We start from the raw sequence: 17,904 nt of genomic DNA, 5'->3' as shown, positions 1-17,904 counted from the left end.
CCCCCGCCCCCGCCCCCGCCGCGCCTGGCGCGCGCCCGGCCGCGGGCAGTGCTGGCGGCCCCCTGAGCGGCGCGAGCGGCCGAGACCAGCCCGAGGCCGGCGCCCGTGGTCGCCTGGCGCGCCCCGAGGCGCCGCGGCCCCGTCAGCGCTCGGCGGGGGCAGCGGCGCCCGGCTGAGCCGCCGCCTCCCCGCGGCCGCCTGCCGGGACGGCGCCGGAGCGGGCGGCGGGGCTCCCCGGGCGGCGCGGCCCGCGGAAGGACGCTGTCGCCGTGCTGCGCCGCGCGCGGAGCCGCCGGGGGAAGCGTGAGTTTCGCGGTGCCTCGGGAGCGGCGCCGTCCTCGCCGGCGGGGGAGCGGGGCGGCGCCGGGGGCCGGGGGGCCGGGGCGGCGCGGGGCCCTGGTGGGGACTGAACCGCCGAGGAAGTGGCTGGCGCTTCCGTGCCGGTATGGAACCGCCGCGGGCCGAGGCGCCCGTCTTCCTCGGGGTTACTCGGCTCGGAGGGGCCCTTCGCGGTGCGTCTGGGACCGCAGCGGTGTCACTGCTGGAAGCGCCGCTCTGCTCAGGTCCCGCCCGGCCAGGGCCCGTCCTCCCCGAGCGCGGAAGCCGCCACCCGAGCCGCCCCCAGCTGCAGCCCCTCTCCTGAATCCCAGCTTGCTTCCTCTCAGAACCGTTCCCGCTGCGCGCGGAGTCAGGAGAGCATCAGTTGGTGATAAGCTGGTCCCGCGTTTGTGAACCTCCGGCTCTCAGCGGGAGCCGTGCTGCTCCTCCTGGTCCAGACCCTCCGGAAAACTGGCGTTTTCTCAAGGTGTGCAAATTCAGCAGTTTCCGTAGGTTCTACTGGATCCCAGCTAGAAAGTACCTGAAGTTATCTTGCTGCTTGCAGGCTGTTATTTTGCAATTTGTCAAATTATGTGAAAGTACTGTATTCATTATAGGCCCAAACAGCACGTCGTTATGCCTTTTGCTTTCTTCCATCATCTCAGTAAGGGAATATGTTCAAATGCAGAAACTCTAGCTTAAATCATAAGTAAAAACTGACAAGTTTCAAGCTTTCTAGGGAGAGCACGTCATTGCATTTTGAGAGGCTCTTCTCTTATTTACGAGGGAGGCTTTATCCAGATGTGCGCTGTGCTGTGCTGGAAACGCAGGTTTCGTTTGGGTGCCTTGCACTTGTACTGCATAGGGAACGTAAAATGTCATTAATAGTAAGCATCACAACCGAGATGAAGAACTTTGTGCAATGAGGATGGCATTAAAATATTAGTGCAGTTATTCACTTAAAAGATAAAAATGTCTTGTTCCTTTAAAATTCGCCATTTTGAAGTGAAATTCCTTCTGTAGCCAGCAGGAAGTACTGTGCTAGCTATGTAGTAATATGTGTACATTGCCCTGTGAGATAAAGAAAGGGGACAGAGCCTCCCCTCTAAAGAGTCCATGATCTGAGGGCCTGGTTCTGGGTCGGGTTTTCTGCTACCCCCCCCCCCCCCCAGCCAGTCATGGCAAGTAGAGACAGCGCTGACACACTGCCGAGTTAATTGGGTGGTAAAGAGGCACGAGAAAAGAACATAAGGGAATGGTTTTCTGTTTAGTTTAGACAACACCAAGTGGGAGCTATTGCATTTAATCTTTTGGCCCTTCATTCACCAATGTTGCCGTCCTCCCTTACTGGAACTCCAAGTATCTTCTGGTCTACGCCTTCATCCAAACCTCCTCCTCAGCGCAGTGCGCGGGACTCTCTCCTTAGCATCCAATTTCTTCTGAAAACTTTCTTCCACTTTTTCTACGACACCTATGCTTCTGACTGTAGGTATACCTTGTGTGGTTGCCTCTGACAGTCGTATTGCACATCAAAGAGTAGGTATTATGCGATATATTCCTGTAGGTGTGCCATTTTGTGCTGGCATTTAGAAAAAATCAATTAGAAAAAGCAATAATAATAATACAGGAGAAAAATTATCTCCTATCTTTTTTTTTTTCAAACGTTGATATAAAATCAGTTGACTAATAACATAATTATGCTTTGCTTTGTACTGCTTATCTGATTTTAGTCTGCAGTTATAGCAGTTTTTTTAAATCAGAAGGAATAAGACAAGTTGTCCTTTACAATTAAAATCCCAGTTTTAAAATGGGAAGTGGCCCTCTAACTGTACAATTGCAGCAAAGGTAAATTAAGCAATTTTAGGTAGAAATGACCATCATTTGTATTTTGTGCATGAGTTACCCTTTGAGCATAACAGTTTTGCAGATTATACCTGTAGATTAACTGTGACCCAAATTTATTTAAAAGCCCAGGCTAGAAAATATTTTTTTTTCCTCAAGATTAAATGAAATCTTTTCAATTATGTCTTGATTTTTTTCAAGAGATAGGAATAATCAGATGATTTAAGTATATAACTTGGGCCAATAATCACATTGAGCTACTTCCAGCTCTGTATGGATTACTTCCATAGTTTTGAGAAAGTCATTTAGGTCTTTTATGCCTTATTTTCCTCAAATATATAGTGTTATTTTAATAATACTTGGGATTACAGGTTGCTGAGAACTCAATATTCTATATATCTTACATACTTTATTAAGTTTAATATATATATTTATGTACTTTATTAAACAAATATTAAGTATATGTATATTATATATGGTTATATACTTTATTAACTTTAAAAGTTTAATATTTAATTATTTGATATTAAGAAAAACATAAGATCCTACAAATGGGAAAGCTATTGTCATTTTTAAATTTTCTCCCTAACCCTTGGTATTGGTTTTATAATCCACTCCTTTTATTTAAAAAAAAAAAAGTTTGCTTTTCATTAGAGCTGTGGATTAAATCCACTTTCATCAAAGTGTCCAAATCTTCTTTCTTCCTGTAGGAGAGAGATTTTTTGCTCTGCAGTCTGCTGGTTCTTACGTACTTACGTGATACAGGATTATTTGGCAAAAGTTTTCAGGGTTTCTTGGAACTGCAGTCATGGGACGCTATTACTCAGCGATGGACTGGAAAAGCAAGCATTTCCTCTCTTGAGAATGCCAGTAAGAAAGAGGAGAAGAAAGACTTTGTTTGCTGGAGCGCTTTGCTCTTTCTTTTTCTGAGCTGCAAAAAGGCATTTGTGTTCTTTTCAAAAACTTTATTAGTGTACTTGATCACATTTTGTCTGTCGCCAAAAGTGAAAAACTCAGCTGTTGAGTAATAGTTTTCCTGAATGTGTGTGAGAATGGAAGAAGTACAGCATCATAAAAAGTGGCAGCTTGGATAATGAGGTTTGGAGCTGAGTCTAACTTACACTGAAGTAAAGATACACTATAAAAGAAGTGCTAGTTCTTTTAAATGTATTGTAGAAATTAAGATTCTGTTGCTACATTTTGCTATGATTTATGTAGATAAATTCATCAGTGAAAGGCATGGGCTTCTTTATAAAAAAAAAAAAAGTTATTTTTCTGTCTGTGCCTTACTCAGCTGGGAAGGATTCTGACTGTTGTCTACGCCGCGTCTATTCTAATTGACAGGAAGTATTCAGCAGCTGTTCTTGAGAGTCTGACCAGTTTTTGAGAGGTGGTATTTGAAAGAATATCGCTTCAGCAGCATGCTTCTGTGGCTACGCACTCCTATGTGTGTACAGTGCCCACATGCATATTTCCAAAACAACATCAAGTTCTTCCTAAGCTAATCACTTAAGTTTATACCGCAGCAAAGTTGCTGATCCCTCAGCCAATTCCTTTTGTCTTGTGCGCTGGTGAATCTCAAATCTGGCAGAAGTGTCAAGGGTTGTTTGACTTTTGTAGTTAGGTTAGTAGTAGAGGGTACTCAGTCACCAGCAACAAATATGTTTCTATGGTTTCTTCTGCTTCAAAATCTAAGAGAACTTCTGCAGAAAGCCAAAAACCTGTCTCCTACTAGAAGAGATCTTCTGAGAGTTTCTGTCCTCTTTACTCAGTCACACAAAGAGGATCGTGAGGTTTTGGAATCAAAAACACCATGCCACCTGGGAGCTCTGCAGACGTAAACAGAGCAGGTGTGGCACGCAGGTAGTAAGTGTAAGAACGCTGTGTCCAGACTCGGAGATTAGAAAATACCAAGAGCATAAGAGGAAGGGATAAAAGCATTCTGTGTCAACAGATGATGTGTTTCTGAATGAGGTTTATCCCTCTTTATGCTGAATGCAAAGTCATGGTCACCCCATATTAGTGAGCATGACTTTACATACAAATTTACCTAGTTATCAAATACTCTCACCACATACATTTCTAGCGATGTGCAAGCTGGTAGCCACATCTAATCCCGAATAGGATCTTCTACCAAATGGCTATTTTGTGTCTTCAGTAAAATCTTGGGGGGGGGAGCTGTTCAAAACTCTTAAGTGAATTATTTCATCTGCTTTCAGTTTACTTACTGAACTTCACTATGCTTCAAGAATTGTAATATAAAAAAGCTGCATAATTTTCTTTTTCTAAAGTTGTGCTAAATGATCTCATATCTCTGTATATGCTTTACAACTTCTAATTTAGTTATTGTTTTAATAAATTTGCATGCTGTTTGCATTCCGTGCAGAGGTCTTTGCTCAAAACTTTAAGAGGTTGGCAATTCTCAGTATCCAGGGTAATGGTGATAGGACTGTGGACAAAATTACAGTCAACAGCTCAGGCACCTTGTTCTTAAATTCTTTCAGTTATCTGAGTGGAATCATATGGCTCTGGTGACATGTTGATTGTCAATTAATTGTTTTGGTCCAGTGGTTATTCTTTTAATATCTGGGGTAGAAACAGCATCTTTTTTTTCTTAGTACCTGAAAAGAGTAGGCCCACAGCAGGTGACAATCTAATATACTCTGTAACTACATTTTTGCAGAAAAATCTTCTGACTCATTTGTGTCACCCTTATTCTCCTACAGTTCACGTTGTTCCATGAACAAACTTCAGGAGGATCAGGGACTGCAGGGGATCTCAATCCTGACATCCAGCACAGTGCTAGGAAGAGCTACAGCCCTCCCTCACCTAGGACACTGATGTGAGCTTGTAATGTTTTCTGTTGGCAGAGTTTGAGCACAGCTTGTCCTGCTGAACCTGACCAGTGTCGATGATGGCAAGAATCCCAAGTGCTGCACTGCATACCCTGTGGATCCTTTTCTTTTCATATGCAACAAATGAAAGTATGTTCGTCAATGTTTTGAGTTATTACACTGAAGTTATCGACAGTATTTTATCATGAGTAGGAATAACTAGTAGACAACATTATTACTACCATTAATTGACTTGAGTAAAATGTGTAACTACATGTATCAGAGATATTCATGCATCAGAATAAATTCTCAGATCTTCTCTTTTTCTGACCTTTTCCATATTGGCAGTAAGAAATAGGAATTTGCAAGAAGCAGAAACTGAGGTTTGGAAAGTCATCTGTCTGCTTCCCCATTATCTAATCTATATTGGACACCTTGCTGCAAATAGGATCCTCTGCAATGACCGAGGGACATCTCTGTAAACATCCCATAAGGTGGAAAGCCCACTCGTCTCTCATTTGCTTATTTTCATAACTGCCACTGCCCACCACGTGAGCCAGAAAGGAATCAGCAGCAGTAGACCTTGGGGGAGCTGTGCTCCTAAGAAGGATGGTGAACCTGTAGACCTACAGTCAAAAGGCAGCCGTCAGCTGCATTCTCCAAAGTGTGTAGAGTTAGTAAGCTGGAAAACTTATTTGAACAAATTTTGCAAGCACTTACTGTAAGACATTTCATGCTGCGACTGGTGCTCATACAGGGAGAGATGACTGACATATAGTGATGAGCAGACAGGACATCACATCTTTCAGTCTGGCAAGATGTATATTCACATTAAGTCTTAGTGCTGCTAGTTACTTAATGGTTGTTTTCTGAAGTTCACCTGACAGGAGCTGAATATGAAAAATTTTTTCCTTATATCTTTTATGATATTTCATTATAAAGAGAAGTTAGATTTATAAAATTTTATCTTCCAGGAACATGTCTTTATTCTCTGGAAAATCAGTTAATATTCTGCTTTCCATAGTTTTTTAAGTAGCTACACAATAGTCTGCTTTATTTTTAATAAAAGCAAACAAAACCAGTAAAAAATAAAACAAAAATAACTTATTCCTAAAAAAAAAAGTTTATTAGCTACTTCCTTATGTACTATGAGTTCAGAACATGCTGCTGGTGATGCTGGAGGGAATTTTGCAATTTGAATTAATGAGAACGATCAAGCTTTGTAAGTGCACATTGGCTGGGTCATTTGATCTACAGATTTTCTATAAATTATCAAGTTTTAATTTCAGATTACCACGTTTTAAGTTTCTTCATCATGTTATTCTTGCTGAGGATGAAAAAGAAGTCCATTATTTCAGTTCCCTTTTTCAACTACATGAACTGAAAGTAAACTTTGTACTGCATGTGGTTTCAAAAGGAAACTTTTAAATATCTGAGGTTTACAAAAATGTCGTATCAGAGATGGAAAAGGTCATAGGAAAAGAATACAAGGAATAGTTTAGAATGCAGGGAAGACATGAGGACACTAAAAGGCAAGATAAAGCAAAGTTGCAAGTCATCACAACAGCACAGCAGGAAGAGCTTCATATAATTCAAGGAATCTTGAGAATGTAAGATTAACACACTGAAAAATAGCAAAGTCCATCTTTAAAGGGCTCAACATTTAGTAGTTCTTTTAAAAGCCCATTTTCAAGTGGAAAAATAATAAAAATGAACAATGAAAATATAAATAGCAACAGAAATTTAAACAGTAACAAGATAAATAGATAACAGTTCTTTTAAAATAAACGAGCAGTGTGGCTGTTAGAGTATTGCAGAAGTTTAATCTTTAACTTGCTGCTCTTCTGATTTTTCTTCTTTTTTGTTGTATTTGAAGAATCATGGGCAAGGCAGGACAAAAGGGAACTAAATGCAATGCTGTCATTCAGAAAGGAATTAAGAGTGCTTGTTTTTATCTACAAGATAAACATCTATCTTTGGTAACTAAAATAGAACAAGACACTACTTCAATATTTGGACAATAATGAAACCATGAGCTACAGGTAGTTCTAGGTTTATAACCAGCCAACATACCAGAAAAATTAGATTATGATTCTTGCAGAATTTAAAAACGGTTCCTTGAAATTGCACTACATTTTCATTTGCATAAATGAGCCCCACTATGGTTATTGGGATTATTCAAGTGATCCAGGACTGCTTGGTAATCGAGTTTTGTGGGAGGCCTTTTAAAAAGAGAAGTGAAAGTGATATGTCCAAGTACCAAAGAGACAGTACTAAGCAATGAACTATTTCTTTGAATCAGGTTTCTAATGAAGCAACACTGGGCCTGGTGGTAGATCCAATTCTATTTGAGATGTCATTATGCCCACTAAAAGGTAGCTGACCAACATGTTTATCTGCAGAAGCTATACTATATCAAAGTATGCAGAAGTTATATTAGAGAAAAAAAAAAACACAAAGGGACCACAAAAAAAGAAGAAAAGTAGGAAGAAAATAGTGAAACTTGGTATTTTTGGCAATAAAAGCTCTTGCATGGGAGGAATAATCTGAAATATAGACACTCGTTGGGATGAAGAAGCCTGCAAAGCGGCAGTGTCTGAAGGACCTTACAGGATGTGAATCAGTGGCAAATTAGTCTTGAATTTGCAGTGTAAATGACAAGAATGAAGTCAGTCGTGTGCTGGGCTGTGTGAACAGAATTATTTGCGTACTATACAGAAATGAAATCATGTCTTTATATGGCCCTTACATAACTGCAGCAGGAATACTTCTAGCAAAATCTCTTTGGAAACTCACCATCAGAAAAATATCAATAAATAGGATACTAACAACCAACCAAAGATACTCTAAATTTCTATGGGGAACTGAGATATAGAGCAGGATAGAAATAATTAGATCTGTATGACCTGTGCAAGAAAAGGGAGATACTGTAAATATTTACAAATATCTGAAAGGTCAAACATGGAAGAAGGGAAAGAATTGTCTAGGGTGATAAAAGTATTAGTAATTTCTGACAGCTTCATTTAGAAATGATCACATTTCAGTACCATAGGTTTGGCACACTGTTAATCCTAGTAACAGCACGATCTTAATGTCACATAACTGTTTCTGCTCCTTGTTTCACTATGCAGAGCATATTAAAATAATGGGGAAATGAGGCTGGAAAGGATACTGAGGATTGTGTTTTCCATTTCTCTTTCCAGTTCTGTCAAAGCTGATTTGACCAATGTTTTCTCATTTGTTCTTAAATATCACCAATAAAGAGATAGCAAATGCTAATAACATTGCAGTACGGGGATTGAGGGCTTTTCTGTGCACTCTCAGTGCCCAGAACAATGTGACTCTGATTCTGATCAGAACCCTGAACGCTATCACAAGAAAGAAAAATACAAACTATAAGAGGAAATACTGAATGAAATTAAGAAAAGCTGTATACTGGATGAAAATCTGGGACACGAAGATCCTCTAGGCAATGGAGAACTGTTCAGGGGAGGCGGAGGGCCATTCACACAGGAGGCTTGGAACCAGAGTAGATAAAGCACAGGTAAATGCCTTTAGGCAGAGATCTTGGTCTGACTCTTAATCATCTGCATTTTGGTTTTTGAACCTTGGGTATTTAACACATGGGGTGATGCTGTTTTAAAAGTTGGTGTGTTTTAAGTAGAGCTCATCAAGATCAGATTTTCTATGCCTAGAAGTCTGTATTAGATGAGTCGTGCTTTTTTATTTCAGTATTTCTACTGCAGGCCTTCAAAAGCGTAGAGGTTGTGTTCACCTTTCTGGAGATACTTGGTGTCACATACTTCTTTCTGTTTACCCAGAACATGAGAAATGGCTGTGCTTTCACTTCCCTTACAAGGGGTTGATCACTCTGTTTAGAGGAAAGGATTTTATGTTCCTGCTTAGTCTGATTTATTCTTTTGATTCTCCTGTTTCTTACTGTGTGCTGCTTCTCCCTAGTTACGGCTACAGGACATGTACAGGAGTTTGCGTGCGTCACTGACTATGCTAAAGAACTGGTTTGTCACTGGAAGGTGCCCACACAGACAAACTGCTCCAAAGAATTCCTGCTCTATTACAGGAAGGAATTTTTGTCTCTGCGGTAAGTGTTCAATAAAACTCTCCATTATCATTGTTGGACCTTAAAATATGCTATAGTCATTATCAGCTTTGATTTCCTCCCCCTGCCACAGGAGCCTGGGGCAAAACGGAATCAGGATTATTCTTCTGGACAAGAGGAAAAATGGGATGCTTCTATAAACAGCATGCTCTATTCAGTGGAGCACTCTTCTGCAGACTTCTTTGCTCTCTTAGTACAGCAGAGTGATCCAGTATTACTTGTAGGAGTACTAGGGCTCATATAAGTTTACCTAACCTTCGTTTCAGGAGAATTTTTACCTCCTTCAGGAGAAACTTATCTGATTTACCTGTCTGCAGCCTGTGTAAAAGGAACCCTTGCCTAGAGTCCAGGTGAACTTCTCCGCATACAGCGTAACTCCTTGTTCCTGCACAGACTGTTTGCTCCTAACCTGTGCAGAGGGAGTCTTCCTGTCACTTCCTACAAGGAAGACGTACCTAGGCTCTTCCCCTTCCTTTCCGTATGATTTCTCCACAGAGACATCCGAGTAACCTTTTTTTTTACAACGTAGTAAAACCGTTTCCATACTAACAAGCCATTAACCTGCTCTTTCAGAGGCTGAAGTGCGACAAAGGATGCTTTTGGTGTTAATTTTTCCTCTTGGGATCAATCCTTAGTTTTCCATCAAGTTTTTCATTAGTGCAGCAGATAGCTGAGGAGTGTTTGAGGTTGGATGGGTTATTTAAGGTTTTGGGAGATAGTTCTGTTCTGGATTGTTTTGGCTAAATATTTCTAAGAACTAAGCTTGTTTCTCTCAGATTATATTAGCTCTACACACCAGGAACCTTGATTGCACATTTTGAAGAATAGAGTGTGTAACACTATGTAAATATCACAATTTTCTCTCTGTTTTTCAGAAATCATGTGTGTGTCCCTGAGAATGGAAAAGAGAGTTCCACATGCACTTGCACAATATGTTCTGATTATTTTGTATCAGGCCTCACCTATATTCTAGCTCTGCAGTTCAATGGGACTGATATGTGGAATTACAGTGTTACACCAGCCTTGGTTGGTAAGAAACTATTTACTTTGTCACCAGGACATCTGGTTACAGGCTTTGCAATCCTAGCTAACTCCTCATTAATGTTACCTGAAGAGTTTCTCCTTATTGGAGGTGAAAAATGCTCTGCTGGCTCAAATCAAAGGTTCATTTGGCTTAGTAACCTGATTCTAGAGCAGATTCTTAAGGAAAGAATAAAGGAAATGGTGCAAGGAGAGAGTGGTTCTTCCTCTAGCTATACCTTCTCAGCTTCCAGCAATCACCAGTTTGAGGGCTTAGCCATATCTTTAGCGCATTTTGCTTGTGGCCATAGAAGATGCTGAGGAAGGTGCTACTCCCAGTCTCTAGGAAGAAACTAGGCTACCCTGCTGCAATTCTACTATTTCTGTCTTTGTCATCCTCCCTGATTTTTCATGCTAGTTGAATATCCCCCCCCCCCCCCGAACAGAGCTTTTCGCAGTAATTACTGTTGGATTATAACAACCAGTGATAAAAGTTAATGATTCTTCTCTTTCTCAGGACAGAGCATAGATTTAGTTTGTGTCTGTTTTTACAAGCGCCTAGCTTGTTTAGAACAATGTGTCACCTCAAATACTCAAGAAATCATTCAAGTGTCTTGGGCAGGCATTCATCTGCACCGGTGATCTGGCTCATTTCAGAACAGTTGATGCTGCTTCTGCTCGTCAGCAGAATAAACCTGCATCAATCTCAAAGAGACAGCCAGAACAATCTGGCTGAGAAGTTGTCAGAAGCTCTATGTCTACCCCAAGGCGCAGCATGCTACTGTGAGGGCACAGATTAACCCCATTTTTCCATTTTGGAAGCTGCATTCAGTGTACCATAAAGTAGAACTTGAAATTTGTTCAGCTAACTTGAAAACCCAGTGATTGTTAATGAACACATTGCAGTTACTCTGTTTTGTCCTTTATATCCTTGTGCTAGAGCATAGTGAAAAGGGCTAAATGCATTTACTGTGGTGAGACTCTGGTCTCTGGCAAATATTTGTCTCTCTGCTTCTCTCCATCAGTGCTTTCCCATTGCAATGCTCTTCTTAATTGTATTTTTTAATGTACAGTTAAGCCAAGGGCCCCCAAAAATCTTGCCATTGAGAAAGCTGAAAATGGTAATTTCAATCTGAGCTGGGAAGAGAGCTATACCCCTCCGTCCATGCTCTCTGGACAGCCGGTGATCTATGAAGTAAAATATTGGAGCAAGCAGGACCCCACAGAGGTAAGAGACTGACAGTCTCTTCATTCTCTATCTCTGCAGCTTTCAGGTTTTAAAAGTCCTTTGAAAAATCTTGAAGAGCTTTGTAATCATTTCATTATTAGTAGTGTCAGGGCCAGCAAGGACAGCTCCCACTGAGCACAGCCTTGCCAGAGGTCACTTTGCCCCAGGGAGGTTCGACCTGGGCTTTAAGGGACTGAAACTCTTTTGACTGGCCTGTGGCTCTCAGTAGGCTGGGCAAGGATTCAAAATACAACATTTCTGTTCCTGGACCTTCGTTGTGCTCCTTGGGCATGAGGAGACTTGAGGCAGCTCGTGGCTCTGGCGCACTTGAGGCATTTCAGGCACCATCCAGAGCACTCCAGCACTTTAGGGCCAGGCTCCTTCTGGAAGGGGAAGAACGTGCACAGTGGCGTGTCACAAATGTTACGCACTAATGACAGCAAAACACAGTATCACAGCAGATCATATATGCAGTCCTTCACCTGCTCATTTGTGAAAGCTCACCGAAGCACATAACAGTACTAGTATATAATTGCTGCCGCCAATCCTTCATCCCATAAAAAATCAAAATTAACTTTCTCACTTTCTTTTCAGGTTTCTATAAAATCAATTAACTATCAGACAAAAAGCTTTGAAATTATTGCAAGCTCTTTGAGGAAAGGGTATGATTACGTTGTATGCGTACGGTGTAACTATACAGACTACCCAGCCTACTGGAGTGACTGGAGTGACAGGGTTGAATTTCACTATGGTAAGTATTGTTACAAGTAGCGGCTTGGTAAAAAGACAGTGTGCTTTTATAAACCACATTCTGCATGCCCCACTGCCTCTTATTTATCAGAGGAGAGTAATGGAATCAAGTGATTTGCAATAACTGCAAATAAAATCATCATCATCACTTTGAATGTATTGTGAACCACTCTGTGAAGGCTTCCAAGGAGACTAAATGCAAAAACGCAACTCCTAGAAAAACTGAGGAAGGGACCTTGGATTGTTTAGCCTTGTGGGGAAAGAAAAAAGCTGAAAGAGGATATATTTGTTCTCTACAAGTATTTCAGGAAGTAGACACCAGGGAAGGAGAAGAGCTACTTAAACTAAACGGCAATGTTGATGTAAGAGCAAGTGAGTATAAACTAACCGTAAGAGACATTTAAGCTTGAAGTTAAGCAATACTTTTAACCGTGAGAGAGCTGAGATTTTAGAGAAGTCTCTGAAGAGCAACAGAGAGGATGAGAAGCATGGCTGCGCTTCAGTGGAAGTTGGTAATGCCATGCTAGGAGCTTCGTGACAGGTTTGTCTCTGAGAGCTGGCAAATGGCTTTAGGACACAGGTGGGCCCTCCCAGCTCCTAACTTGCCTGCAGTAACTGAGTGCAGTACTCATACTGGTCTTTCAGACATGCCACACACCATTGCCACTGGCAGCTGTGTAAGTTCTGATGTTTGTCTGAAGGCTTTATTTTATGTCCAGTGTTATTTTAAGGTGCAAAAGAAGAGCGACAGATACGGCATTCATGGTACTTGTATTTACAAATACATACACCTGTAAATGTGTATGTTTATTTAATAGATTATCAAGTAACAACCGAAGACATTCTGCAGATGGCTGTTCCTGTATCCTGCATACTGATCATGGCAGTAGCTGTAATTTGTTACTTCTGTTTTACCAAGTATGTATAACACTGTTCAAAGTTCACACAGATATCAGTATTGCTGTAGATTGGTTGAATGTCTAGTAGTACAGGAATCTAATGGTTTGTTTTTCCTCAGCACCTTTATCTCAGACTCCACAAGCAAATTTTTTGTAAACATGAATCAGTTGCACTCTGTCATTTTCTGAAAGGATAACTGAATATTCTCTGTCAGTCTTATTAAAATGCTTTTCTTATGGCATCCAGAGCAAACTGCAGTTATGGAGTATGTCATTTTGGTGCCCCAGTCTTTGCTGGAATCCCCGTAATGATGGTTAAATGTCTGTATTTCTTTTTTCATTTTTTAATGGTAGTATATGAAAGTGTGATCCTATCTGTTTCTCTCATCTTTTCATACGTGATTAGAAGAACATGTGCCTGTGGTTGCACAGAATACTTATCACCAAATATATGAATGTCTCTGCACTAGTTTAATAAAAAAGTATCATTTGGAGAAGCACAGAAGCAGCACTTCCTGTTGCTGAAATGCAGACAGCTAGGAGGGAGAGCAGAGCAGAGGAGGAAAATGTATGAAGATCAAGTCAAAATGCCGTCAAAGCAAACAATTTTCTTTCTTGCATTACAGAGTGAAGAAGGAATGGTGGGATCAAATCCCAAATCCAGCCAAGAGCCATTTGGTTGTAAAAAATGTCAAGGTAATTTAAGGGCTTTGCAAAAAATCTTTTTTCCTGATAATTAAAAACAGAATATGTAGTAACTGCTATTGGCTGGCTATTGTGGGGGATACTAAATAAAATTCACGTGTCTTAAATCCTGTCTGTCTTTATCAGTTTTCAGTTTTGTGCTACATTGATGAAATTAAGTTCCCTTTCCACGACTTAAAGCAGAGTCGGATGGAAAACCAAATGTAAGTAAGAGAAAGAAAAAAACCTGTCTGCTTTATAGCATAAAATACTTTCCTATTACATAAACATTAACCATACTTTCCTTTTGATTCCCCAAAACAGAAGTTGCAAGAACTGTCTGGCTCAAAGTTTGTCAGGCCAAAGCTTCAAGGGAAAAGATAATATCTCACACATTGAGAAACCTTGCAGTTGCTACAGCAAGTCTGGAGACTGGTTCCCAAAAGGCAATGGTGCGGTTTTAACCCCTGAGACAATTCTGGTTGAAAAGTCTCTTGAAATCTGTGAATGTTTAACAGACATTGAGGCTGAGAGCCAGGAAGAGACTTGTGACCAGGTCACCATGTTTGAGCCTTGTGAGGGCGGTGCCAGTACTTTCAGGGAGCACATTGAACATAATGATGCACTAGCTAACATGTTCATGGAGCTCCTGGCAGATGAAAACAATACGCAAGGCAATGAAGATAGAGACGTCATCACAGATAAGAATAAAACCTTTGAAGGACTTGAGTCAGAAAACCCGTTGCAGCAAAATCCAAAAGAAAATGCAGACCAGCATCAGCAGCCATGTGGTATTTTTCACACAGACTCCCTTTTCTCCGAAGTCTCACAAGATGACTACAATTGCAGTACAGCCAGCAAGAAGTCAGCACGATCAGAAGAATCCTTTGAATCTGGCTATCAAAGCTCTAACACAAATTCTGCTTCTCTGGAGGCAAGAGGTCCTCCAGATATGCTTGACCAAAGCCTTTCTTCATGCAGTTCTGAAATTCAGCATGACTCGTCTGTCTTGATTCAGGAATCACCAAAGGAACCAGCCTTCGAGATCATCAAACACAGAATAAGCAACTCTGCATACAAGAGCATTGATAGCCTTGTGTCATCGTCCTTAGGACCCTGTAGCTCTGCATACAAGAGCTTTGACACCCTTGTGTCTCCATCCGTGGGGCCCTGTAGCTCTGCATACAAGAGTTTTGACACCCTTGTGTCTCCATCCGTGGGGCCCTGTAGCTCTGCATACAAGAGTTTTGACACCCTTGTATCTCCATCCAAGGGCCCTGGTGGTTCTGCGTGCAAGAGCTTTGATACTCTTCTGTCTCAGTCTACGGCTAACAACAGTCTGACTCCATGTTTTGAAAACATGTGCTCCTCACTGCCTTTGACGCAGTTTTCAGAGAATCCAGAACTTCACTGCAGAGATGAAATTTATCAACTCCCTAGCGATCAGAGATGTTATGCCAACTACAGATCTGCCTGCACTGAGCTTGATTTTCAGAGCACCTGTTCAGATCATACTGATTTTCCATCTTTCTCCACACATGCAAATAACAGAGCTTCAGCTTTCCTACCAGAGGAGGAAATATATAAGCAAATAACATATCAAAATGTTCAAAAGAAAGCAGATGTCATTTCTTGCCCCATTGGACCTCGACCATCTGGTTATCAATCTTTTGATACTGCCGTTAAATGTAATGGCACATACTTTGACAATGACAGTGAGGTTATCTGTAGGTCACAGTATGAACCCTTTCTTAGTCTTCTGTACAACAACCTCAGAGAAGCACCTCCAGATACCATAATCCGTGAACCTGACCAGAAGACAGACAACCATGTATGTTTGATTTTACAGGGCTTTGATAGTGGCATTGTCCCAGGTTTAGCCACTAGTGAGAATGTCTCACAGAACAGCGATAACAGGCTTTGGATTATCAACTCTAATGAGCTCTCTAGTGATAGCAATGATGAAAACACCATCAGAGACTTACAGCTGTTGCGTTTGTTAGAGGTGAACTCTCAAGATTTTAAAAGCAGAGAAAAAACTATAAAGGGGGCAAAACCTGATAGCTTTGACTGTGCCGATAAAGGAATGCAAGAGAGCAGCAGTAACAGACTAAATGCTGACTTCCAGTGCCACACACATACCCATTTGAAGAAGCCTGGAAATACGGGGGAAAATAAAGAGGTGATACAGCATGTGGTAAGCAGAAGATGGGGCTCAGCAGGTAACTTACCAGAAGAATCACTGGACAGAAGTGGGCTAAGCTTAAAAAGAAAAACTGCAGATTCGCTGGAGCTCCCGGTCATAGACAAGGTGGCACCTCCTCTTTCTGTGGATAACTCCTGTCCTTCTTATTCTTGCACCATTCCCAATGAGGGATCCAAACTGACACCTCTAATTAAAAAAAGATCAGCAGAACTATTGAGGGAAAACAACAGAAAGAATGAGAAAAAAGTGAAACTTCTACAAGTCCTTGCCCAGGAGGACAATTGTTATATGAAGGTAGCCTAGCCACACTTGCCAAGGCTGAACCAAACCAGCCTTTGGAAGTAAACTGTATGGCAAATTGAAATGTTGCTTGTTTTTCCAGGCATGCTTAAAATGAGGGCTGCTGCAGTTCAGACATGGATTTACTGCGTCGTAACACTCGTGTGCTGCAGGGCTGGCAACAGGTGTGTGATGCAGGCCCTTGGGGGACAGGAGTGGTTAGTACCTAACAATTGCAGCTATAACTCTCTCAAGGAAGTAGAGCCAAAGCTAAGGTCTCCCTGGACCTGATCCCACTCCAAAAGTGAGCAGCAGCTGCATAAAGTAGGAGTTCTTATTCAGTACAGCTCCTGTAATAATTGCTCTGGCTCTGTATATGATTGGGAAGCACACAAAGGTGATGTGGAAGGTGCTAACACACCTTGAAGTTGAAAGTAGCTGCAAGTCAAAGGGGAAGTGACTGACTTGCTCTGACAGCATCACACATCTCCCATAAATTATTTACTGAAAAAGTGAGAGATGTCATGTGTGACTGGACCCAGGCCATTATTCAGGATTAGTTTCTTGTCCAAACTACATGGCACACACCTGCAATTATTCTGTGTGTAGAACTAAACAGAATTATTTCATAATTCCACAGCTGTACATGGAATCAGACATTTCTAAACCATGTTTTCCCAGAAAGCCTATCCAGTGTATGGTCAAACTCACCTGAATTGATGGAGCATTTTTGTGTGCCCAGACAACATGGGGAATTATGCCCCAGGCTTGAAAATAGCATGTGTCTTTTGCTGGATAATTGTTCCAAAAGTTTTACTCATGACTCTGAACTTTTCTAGGGCATTAGCATATATTTTTGGCATTGTAAATTCCACCATAATGTATTAGCAGTATTGCAAAATAGTTAAGGACTGTTACAATAATTAATTTCATGTCTCAAGCCAGTTCTCATTACGCAGAAAACCCTATTGCCATTCCTATCCATAAACAAAGAAGATAAGAGCAGCTCTGAGAACAGATCTGTAACTGCTGCACTGCAACAGGTTTGACCTGTTTGTAAGTAGAATTTTTTACTGCAACTCTTTCTTCAAAGTTCAGGTTGGCCAGGTAGTAAAGGTTTCTATGCACCAATTTTGCAGCAGTTAAAAAGGGTATGTAAGCTCTGGAAGGATACTCACAGTGAAGCATCTGTATTCAGATGAGATAGCTAACATTTGCATAAGCACTGGTATCTAGCCCACTTTCATTAAGGTGGTGGATGGTAAAAGATCTCACTATGTGAACTTAAGCTTCTGATGAGCATATTAAAAATTGCCATTGAAAATAACAGGTTGAATTTTATTTTCTTTCAGATGAGGTTTAACTCTATCAGAAATACTCTGTCTTCATGATTGCAGTCAGCTGTAGTTAAATCAGCACATGTTCTGTGATGTGGAACGGCTGTGAGGCACTGCCAGATAATGAGGCTTTTCAGGACCCACCAAACAAACCTTCACTGAAATAGTGGAACAGGAACATGCAAAGAGGCCATGGTCAGCCTCATGAGTATGCTAACTCACTTCCCTAAAGCCAAGCAAAATCAAGTTTAAGCAAAAACCCACAGCTAGTTGCTGCAGCTACCTGGAACGAGTTACTCACTGTGTGCTATAGGAGCACAGGGCTGTAAAGGGAGGCATAGGGACACAAGTGGTGCTTTCTGCCCCTTTAATCTCGCTTGGGCCGTT

The 17,904-nt window shown here is 41.3% G+C and overlaps 1 protein-coding gene across 5 annotated transcripts; it reads left to right on the top strand.

The window, feature by feature from the left end:
• Position 1: 1 nt before the first annotated feature.
• IL4R (interleukin 4 receptor) lies at positions 2 to 17,507 on the top strand. 5 transcript variants are annotated; one of them, XM_064519974.1, is made up of 13 exons: positions 2 to 303; positions 666 to 805; positions 2,871 to 3,030; positions 5,031 to 5,144; positions 8,955 to 9,096; positions 9,990 to 10,144; positions 11,208 to 11,362; positions 11,957 to 12,113; positions 12,931 to 13,030; positions 13,638 to 13,707; positions 13,843 to 13,919; positions 14,020 to 16,195; positions 16,284 to 17,507. In XM_064519974.1, exons 4-13 carry the CDS (start codon positions 5,072 to 5,074, stop codon positions 16,296 to 16,298), a joined length of 3,120 nt encoding a protein of 1,039 aa, XP_064376044.1. In that variant the 5' UTR covers positions 2 to 303; positions 666 to 805; positions 2,871 to 3,030; positions 5,031 to 5,071; the 3' UTR covers positions 16,299 to 17,507. The 5 variants fall into 5 exon arrangements, with proteins under 5 accessions (XP_064376044.1, XP_064376043.1, XP_064376042.1 ...); XM_064519973.1 differs by lacking the exon at positions 2,871 to 3,030 and having other exon boundaries at positions 2 to 276; XM_064519972.1 differs by lacking the exon at positions 2,871 to 3,030.
• The last annotated feature ends 397 nt before the right edge of the window (positions 17,508 to 17,904 follow it).

This window comes from Dromaius novaehollandiae, chromosome 14 (genome assembly GCF_036370855.1).
Source record: "Dromaius novaehollandiae isolate bDroNov1 chromosome 14, bDroNov1.hap1, whole genome shotgun sequence".
NCBI lineage: Eukaryota > Metazoa > Chordata > Aves > Casuariiformes > Dromaiidae > Dromaius > Dromaius novaehollandiae.
Note: the sequence above shows the minus strand (reverse complement) of the source record. Positions and strands in the feature narration are given on the sequence as shown.